This window comes from Condylura cristata, unplaced genomic scaffold (genome assembly GCF_000260355.1).
Source record: "Condylura cristata isolate star-nosed mole 26May11 unplaced genomic scaffold, ConCri1.0 scaffold00022, whole genome shotgun sequence".
NCBI classification, from domain to species: Eukaryota; Metazoa; Chordata; class Mammalia; order Eulipotyphla; family Talpidae; genus Condylura; species Condylura cristata.
The window spans coordinates 34965968-34974044 of record NW_004567123.1 but is presented as its reverse complement, the minus strand read 5'-3'; the positions used below and the strand labels follow the sequence as shown (position 1 = coordinate 34974044).

At 57.5% G+C, this 8077-nt stretch overlaps 1 protein-coding gene across 4 annotated transcripts in view; it reads right to left on the bottom strand.

Annotated features, from left to right (window-relative positions):
- Window positions 1–2935: 2935 nt before the first annotated feature.
- CSTF1 (cleavage stimulation factor, 3' pre-RNA, subunit 1, 50kDa) overlaps window positions 2936–8077 on the bottom strand; it is a 9654-nt gene continuing 4512 nt past the window's right edge. For 3 of the 4 annotated variants that reach the window (XM_012728449.1, XM_004686905.2, XM_012728450.1), the window contains exons 5-6: window positions 7164–7554; window positions 2936–4872 (exon numbers count right to left, since the gene is read on the bottom strand). In XM_012728449.1, the coding sequence (XP_012583903.1) occupies window positions 4613–4872; window positions 7164–7554 (651 nt within the window). In that variant the 3' untranslated portion in view covers window positions 2936–4612. The remainder of the gene's footprint in view (window positions 4873–7163; window positions 7555–8077) is intronic. The other variant, XM_012728451.1, reaches the window with a different exon arrangement.

Sequence of the window (8077 nt, the reverse complement as noted above, 5' to 3'; positions counted from 1 at the left end):
GAACGTCAGGGCAGAGGGAGGGGAAGGCGAGGAGGGCACAGTCCTTCCTTGACGCCTGTCACGTCTATAAGTAGGGACTGTCACACATTTGCTGCATGAAACCACAAGAGAAGAAAAACCCCCCTCTTCTGCTTTAGAGGCTGAAGTTCCTACTTTCACTAGCATAATGTATGGTCCCCGGCACCTTCACCCCTGAGCCCTGGCAGGGGGGGACACACTCATCAACCCATGAGTGCCCTCTGGACAGCCTCTGCCCCCGCCTTCAGCCCTGCTCTAGAGGCACACAGCCATGTAGACGCTAGCTCTTCAGTCTCCTGGTGCACTGGGGACTTTCTAGAAGCCACAGCGGACATTGCACTTCGTTACCCGCCAGGTTTTTTTTTTCCCTCCATTCAGACTTGAAACGGTCAAAGGGACCGACAGCAGGCAGATGGCTGCTGTGCACAGTGGCGTCTTGGTTTCACGTTTATAACCTGGTCCCGTCCTTGAGCCTGGCTCCAGCTCGTGTCCAGCTGGCGGCCTCCCTCATCAGGGCAGCCCATCTGCTCGGAGCAGTGCCCCCATGTCTGGGCAGCTGGCCGCCTAGGCCAAAGGGAGCCGTTGACCTTTTTCTGGCCCACAAGACCCATACTTGCAAATGGCATCCTGGTTGGACCCAAACTTCAGGGATCAAGCACTCACTGATGTGTTACAGATGGGAGGCCCCCCCCCCCCCAGGTCAGAGCCGCTGCGGAGGGGGCGGGGTGCGGGGTGGAGGTGGGGAGGGACAGCCATGGGGGGAGCTTCAGGGAGGGCCAGCTAGGGGACAGGCAGCGCTGGTTCGAGGCCGCCACCACATGGGCGTGCAGGAGGAGGGTGGCGGCAGCAAGTTCCATGAAGGCCCAGCAGGCCCAGGGGGCCGAGGCCTGAGGCTTCCGGCTGCGGTGGCGCGGACGGCCCTCTGTCGGCCGACGCCTCGTTTTCCGTGTAAGAAAACCCGCCAAGACACAACAAAACAAATCAAAAAACTAAGACACGAAAATAGTAAGATTTGACTGAGAGTAAAATAAACCAGGTTCATAGGCACAGGCACGTCGCGATCAGGTCCGTAGATTCTCAGTCTGGCATTCGATCCTGTCATTGCTGTCAACGAAAAGCCTCAAGTCATCTCATCGCAGCGTCCCTGGACTTCAGACGAGTGAGGCTGGGATGCACAAACACCGCGTGGGGGATTCCTCTAGGAAACGGGGCGGCTTTCGTAACACCTCACAGCCTGCAAGCTGAGACAGAGGCGCTCAAGAGAACCATACTGGGGGCACTCTGCTGCGCTCCCGTCCCCTCTCCACGCGCCTGAGAATGGCACTCTGGGGTGACACGTCCTTCTTGGAGCTAGTGCGTGGTGCCTTCCCTCGCAGAGGCCCCGCTGACCTCGGTTTCGGACACTCACCTCGGCTCCCCACGCTCCTGGCCTGGGAGAATTTGAGCCCTGGGCAATCCATACTGGACATTAGAGTCAGACTCCAGACCTTTACCAGCATGAAAGGGTGAGAGGGGAGGGGACTCCACGGTGGAAGCTGCCCCCAGGGGCTGGAGGCAGGGAACCAGCCCGGGACACAGGGCCAAAGCGGGACAGAAGCTCTCAAGTCTGCCCGCGTTTCAGCGAGCTGCACCTGTCCTCGCTCAGATCACCAGATCGCCTCTGAGGCCTCAGATTGTCCCGACCAGTTGCCCCACTGGAGTTTTTTTTTTAGCTTTATGCACGTAAGAACTGGGGTATAGGCCAGTGTAAGGGTTCCCCAGAGACAGAGTGGGGAGCAGACCAGGCTGATTGAAATCCACTGGAGGGGAGCAGCAGGGAGACAGGAGGTCTGCTGCGCCCAGGGGGTCGCTCCCTGGCTGGGACTGGACTCTGCTGCAGGGGCTGTGGCCAGCTTCAGTGCTGTGCTTTAACCCTTTGCACCACCAGGGAGGCCTCCTGCTTGAGTTCTTGAAACAGTCTCAGGTCACCTGAGGAACTGGTTTCTTCCAGTTGCTTCAGCAGATTCTCTTGGTAGCCAGTTCCTCACTAGGCTGTGAACCCCTTTCCAGCTTTACCAGGAGGGGAGGGCTGGGGCTGTGCCGGCCTGCTGGGCACTCCCAGTCGCTGCTGCCTGGGGGGACTGTGAGCTCTCGGGCTGCTTTTCTTCAAGCCACTCACAGATGGTTCCTTTCCTCCTTGCTCGAGGGGTGGATGCTTGTGGGTGGGACCCCAAGAGACAGCCCCCAGCCCCTTCCCCCTAACGGGGGCCAGCCAGGTTTCCAGGGCTTTGCCCAGCTCAGCCTCCCAGAGGGGCACCTTTTGGGCTCCGGACTTCCTTCCCGGGTCGGTCCAGCAGCCCAGCAGGCTGCTGACATTGCTGACCTCCCAGCTGCTTGCCCTGGGAGCTTTGCCTGACGTTCCGTCTTGCTAACTCAGTAATCTAGAGATCAGCTCCTTCTCGGGGTTTAAGCCGGGGGCGGAAAGGGGTTCTGAGTACCTGGCCACCCCGTTTTCAGAAACCCGGGTTCCCCACTGAAATGCTTTCATGGTGTGTCAAAACAAAGTGAAATGGGAACTTTATTGGCTGAAGCACGTGTTGGGGGTTCTCCTGATGAGCTTCTTTAATTACCACCAATGACTCTATTGCCCAGAAATGACCTGTCTTATGCCTTAAACGGCAGTGGCAGAATCGAGCCTGGACGACTCCACAAGTCGTTTAAGGCAAAAGGGAGGTTTGGCTAAATGTTCTGAAGAAGCAGAGTCATGTGCACTCTGAGAACAGAGACCAGCGAGGACACACGGCCACGGAGACTAATCTCAGAGCAGGACACGGCAATGCGTCCCTGCCGCCACCGGAGAACGTGTGTTCAGACACGCAGACGTCAAAGTGAGCGCTAAGAAACACGAGGCAGCTTACATGATCGTTCCATACAAAAGGTTTATTTTAGAAATCACGTATCTTAAAAAAACACAGCAGTCGTCAGCCTCGGCCTGCCTGGAAAGTCTCTGCCGCGTGAACCCCAGGGCCCGTGCGGCGCGGGCCAGAGGGGCGTCGGCCCGAGGACCATACCCGCGTGCGCCAGGCCAGGTATCAACGTGACTTTGAAAAGAGAGAAAGAGGAGGTCTGTTTAGGGGACGCCGAGGCTCCGACGGCGTACGCTGCGGGTCCCCCGCTGCGCCGCCCCCGTGAGCGGCAGGCGTTGCCGGCAGGATGAGCCAGTCACGGGCCCAACGGACTGTCAGGAGCCCAGGTGGCCGTGGGGCTGGGGCCAGGCAGAACAGGGGGCACCCTGCCTCACGGCGTCAGGCTGAAGGCAAGATTTCCGGGCAGCATTTTTGGTGAAGCGGTGGTCCTTGTTCCTAGGCAACGGCACCTTTCAGTTTTCAACAGACGGCCAAGTTCAAGCACTGAATTTAACACAAAATGAAGTTGAAACTCACGATGGCCAAAAGGTAGTTCTTTAAAAACCTGAACTTTTATTTTAACCCGTCACGAGTGCTTCAAGTGGCTTCTAGACCCAAGACCTCAAGTGCCCCCCACTGTAACCTCAAGAAGGCTTCAAGGCCCCTGTAGGGTAGAGCAATCACTGTAACCTTAATTTAAATCTCTATCTAACGACCCCAGATTATATTTCTAGGTGCTTCCACCTAGAGAATGAGGTATGTGGACTTGGGGCTAAGCATAAACTGAAGGTTATATTGGTGAGGGAATCCAGGGTCCACTGACACAGATGAAGAGGTGGCTGCTTCCTAAGGAGATTTAAAAAAAGACAAGCAACCCGTGTCAGCCGGATGAGTGCAGAAACCTCAGACAGCATGGCTGTCCCTCGCATCTCCGAGGAGCAGCTACCGTTCTCACCAAAACAGGAAAAACAAGATTTAGCACGACACAGGACAGTCTGTGCGCGGTGGTCTTCCTGAAGCGAGCACACCTGGGGGCGCCAGGCCTCCCAGTCAGACAGGTGCACCCGCGGCGCACCCAGCAAAGGGATCACGTCACCCAGCAACCGCCTACCGCAGCCAGCGAGGCTCGCAGCGAGGACGGCGTGGGCATGGGCGTGAAGCCACACTCCTGACTGCAGGGAACTAGCCACTCATGCTACTGACGTGGAAACTGTGTGACACCAGGTCGCAGCCTGAGCTTTCTGGCAGGACGGCGCCTAGGGCGGAATCCACAGACTCTCCCAAAGGCGTTCCAGGCACCGAGCTCCCGATTCCCGAGCTGTGCGCCCTGCCACCTGCTAGGATGCATCCTGAGCAGGAAGGGCGCAGAACAGGATCGCAAGTGGACAGCACCACCAATGAAATCCTCACGACAGACCCCCTGAGGTCTAGAAAGCACTTTAATGCTTTACGCTTCTTCAAGTGATTGAGAAATTCCAGAGAAACAGCAAGTCCGGCATTTACAGAATCGGCGCAGCGCTGCCGTACGGCGCGGGCAGAACGAGCGGCTGCGGTCCCACTTCCCACCGTGACTCCACATCCAGGTAGAAAGAGCCTCTGCACCGTCCGCGAAGGACGCGGAGGTGGCAGCGCGGGGGCCGGAGACGGGGCAGCGACTTACTACGGACCGTGGGGCCGGGGGGCAGCCCAGGGCCCGGGCGCCGGCGGCTCTAGTCCGTGGTGGACCTCCGGTACCAAAAGCGCGCCCTGAAGTCGTCGCTGCACGTCATGAAGCCGGGGTTGGTGGGCGAGTGCACGATGCAGCGCACGATGTTGTTGTGGCCCAGGGAGAGCAGGTTCCGGCGCTCGGCCGTGCGCGAGTCCCAGCAGCAGAGGCTGATGGTCCTCTCGTCCGGCAGCAGCACGTAGTCCTCGGTGTGGTTGAAGACGGCCTGCGTCCGGTGCACCTGCCGTCCGCTGAGGCCTGCGCCTGTGGGGGAGAGAGGTTAGGGCCTTTCCGCCCCCCAGGCCCTCAGAGCCGCTCCGTCACCTGCTGGCTAAAGCAGCATCTCAAAGTTACTGGCATAACATGCAACCACCGCGCGGCTCTGGGGACGCCACGGCTGCCGGCCTGCGGCCAGGCATGTATGTGTTTTGATCCTTCGTCACTGGTGCATTTCCCGGTTTTTCCCGCTGCAAGTGCCCCACGGCCTCAAGCACCGCTACTTAGCTAATAGTTCTCTCCCCACCAGGCACTTAACACGGCAGAGCTCGGGACGCACGCGCGGTCGAGAACGCGTCTCTCCCTAGGCGGCCACTCCCATGCAGGGTGCTGTCTGCACGAACGCCTGCTCCCCAAAGGCAGGTCTCCGTCCTCTTCATGGCTAAGACAAACCACAGGGCTCACGCGCAAGCACACACAACTGTACTTACAACCCTGTCCGGCGGCCAGTACTTTGGTGACGGCCTCTCCGAGCACCTCAGTGCCGCGTCTGCAGAGCGAGCCGCGGACAGCACGCGCAGCAGCAGCACAACACGCGGTTTGCGCTCGGTGGTGCAGACGGAGTGTGAGCAGGCTCCTAGACCCCCACTTGGCATCACGCGTGCGCCCGACAGCGACCCGTGGTGCGGCTGGGCGAGGCCCTGGGTGCCAAAGCCGAGCTTTCTCCCCTGCTCTGTGGGGGCAGACAGGGCAGCACCCTGCACAGCCTGGCCGCACGGGCGCCCAGCACGTGCTAGGGAAGGACGCAAGTGCGTGCCCCGAGCTGCCCGCCCTGGAGGATGCTGGGAGCCGCCCTCCGCTGACATCCCCGTGGGATTTCTCCAAGTGCAAACAGTGGGCAGCAGTAGATGTATTTACAACTGGGACCGGCACCAGGCTTCAGAAGCCTCTTCCCTAGCGACATGCCTCAGTAAGATGTGATCTCCTGAAATGTTTCTCAGACACCTGCCATGTCTATTTACCCACTGAGTCAGCACATTAACTTTGTTCCAACTTAATTGTTAACATCAAAATAGCTAGCTAATGTTTTCTTGGTAATTTTTCCTTTTTTCAAGAACTCCTGAATTCTAACATGAAAATCAGAAACAGCTAGTATTGACAAGCATCTCACCTGTAAATGAGAAAAAAGGGAATCTGCATATAAATTCAGCGTGATACTTTCTGAAAAATCAGGCCCAGCTCTGCACCAAAACCAACCACATTCAACGAGGAAACTCCCCAAACATTCACAAAGTGAACCAGCGGCTGTGCCTCTGCGCGGGGAGGCGCCCTCGTTTCTGGTCAACACTTGTGGCTCTCTGTAACAGCACACAGTCCTAAGCAGAGGTAACCAGAGCTATTTCCCAAACCGCTCCGACACTTGCCAGCGGGTCCCCTGCGCCAGAGCTGCACGGCAGGGCTGTGGCTGCCACGCCCGCTGGGGGGCAGTGCTGCCCCCTAGTGGCTCACAGGCCGCCCAGCAGAGCCCCCACAACAGCCTGGCCAGGAGCGTCCAGGCACAGCAGTGGAGGTTTCCAGATTCCTTCAGAACAGAGGAAGCCAGCTGAAGTTTCCAGGAGTCTTGTACTTGCTGCGACAGGTACCGGAGAGCGAGACAGAGTATTTTAAGAAACACTGGCTACCACACATGCCAGGACTCAAACACTGCTCCTGCCAATAAGCCCCAACAGGCCTCACCATGGAAGGCGCTCAGAGGTGGCCCAGCTATTACAATTAGTGGCCAACGTGAGTGACTGGGAAGGGGATGAACTCAGTCTCGGTTTTTCTGTCTCAACGGGGCCACTGTATCTAAGCTCCGAACACCGGCGGTCTCCCCTGGCGCTACCGCTGCCGCCGCGCTGAGAACACGGCCTGCACACAACTGCCGATTACCCCAGGGCCTAAAGCTGGGCCAAGACCGACCTCTGGGCTGGAGAGTAGGGTCAGTGTCTCCACCCACCCATCGAGGTCCACTGAGGCTTTCTCTGGGCTGCTTTCGGGCTTTTGTGGGGAGTGTGGGCCACGGTGAAGCGGACCCCCAGGCTCGCCAGTGTTGCTGGCCTGGAATTAGCCTGGGCGAAGATGTGTGCACCGGGAGAGAAAGGAACTGGCTTCTGGCTACAGCTCTGCATTTCACTCCGGGCAGCGCGGGCTAAACGGTCTGGCCTATTCCTCTTCTCCTCAAAACGGGACCTCCGCCCCCCTCAGTGCAGGCGCATTAAACACGGATCTCCCGTGAAGACCTAATCGAGGCCTGGGAAATGCTACAGAAACGTCAGCGACATGAGTCTTGCACATACCTGTGTATCTGACCAGTGTCCGTCCTGTTGAGATTTCCCAGAGTTTGGCTACAGAGTCTTTTCCACTCGAGAGGATGTATTTAGAATTTTTGGAAAAAATGGCAGAACAGACTTCAGCGCCATCGTGTGCTTTTTCAAACGTGGTGATACATCGGTTTGACACGCCATCCCATAACTTGATGCAGCCGTCTTTGCTGCCAGTCACGTACATATTGGCACTGGGATTGTAATTCACAGAGCAGATGGCATCGGTGTGCTGGTCTTGAGGGTTGCAAGAGACGAAACACTGAAACGTGTTGATGTCATAAAGCCGAAGCGTGGGGTGCTGAGTCCCAACCAGTATGAAGTCTCCCGAAGGGTGAAAGGAGATGGACCGCAGCATTTCAGCTTCCTGTGAGGACAGAAATGGCGACACCAAATGACCGACGGGCGAACTGCACTCAGAGCCACGGGGAAAGCGGGCGACAGGTGGCAGACGCGGAGAATTCAGGGGACGACATGTAAGTGTTACATAGGTGTGGGACAGAATAAAGTACTTTCTGGAACATGCGAGAGGATCATTTCAACAGAGATTTCCAAAAATACATATTTACAGGTGAGAATGTTCAAAAAACCCAAGCGTGGGTTTTGTAAAGGAAAACAAAAGATTGTCTGCAAAGGAATGCGGGCGGAGATCCAGGCAAACAGGGCTGTCACGGGTTTATGGACAAACGAAGAAAAACACAACACAACCGCTAATTTGTCCCAAGGCCCTAACGCTACGTACAAAGTCCAGTGTTATCATCAAGAGGGAAGCCACTACTCGGCCCACCAGCATTCTGAGGTGCATCCTCTAAGCAAGGGGCAGACAGAGCGCTGGCTGGCAGGCACCTGGCTGTGGAACCGAGCAAGTTTCTGACTGCCCACCCGCCCGC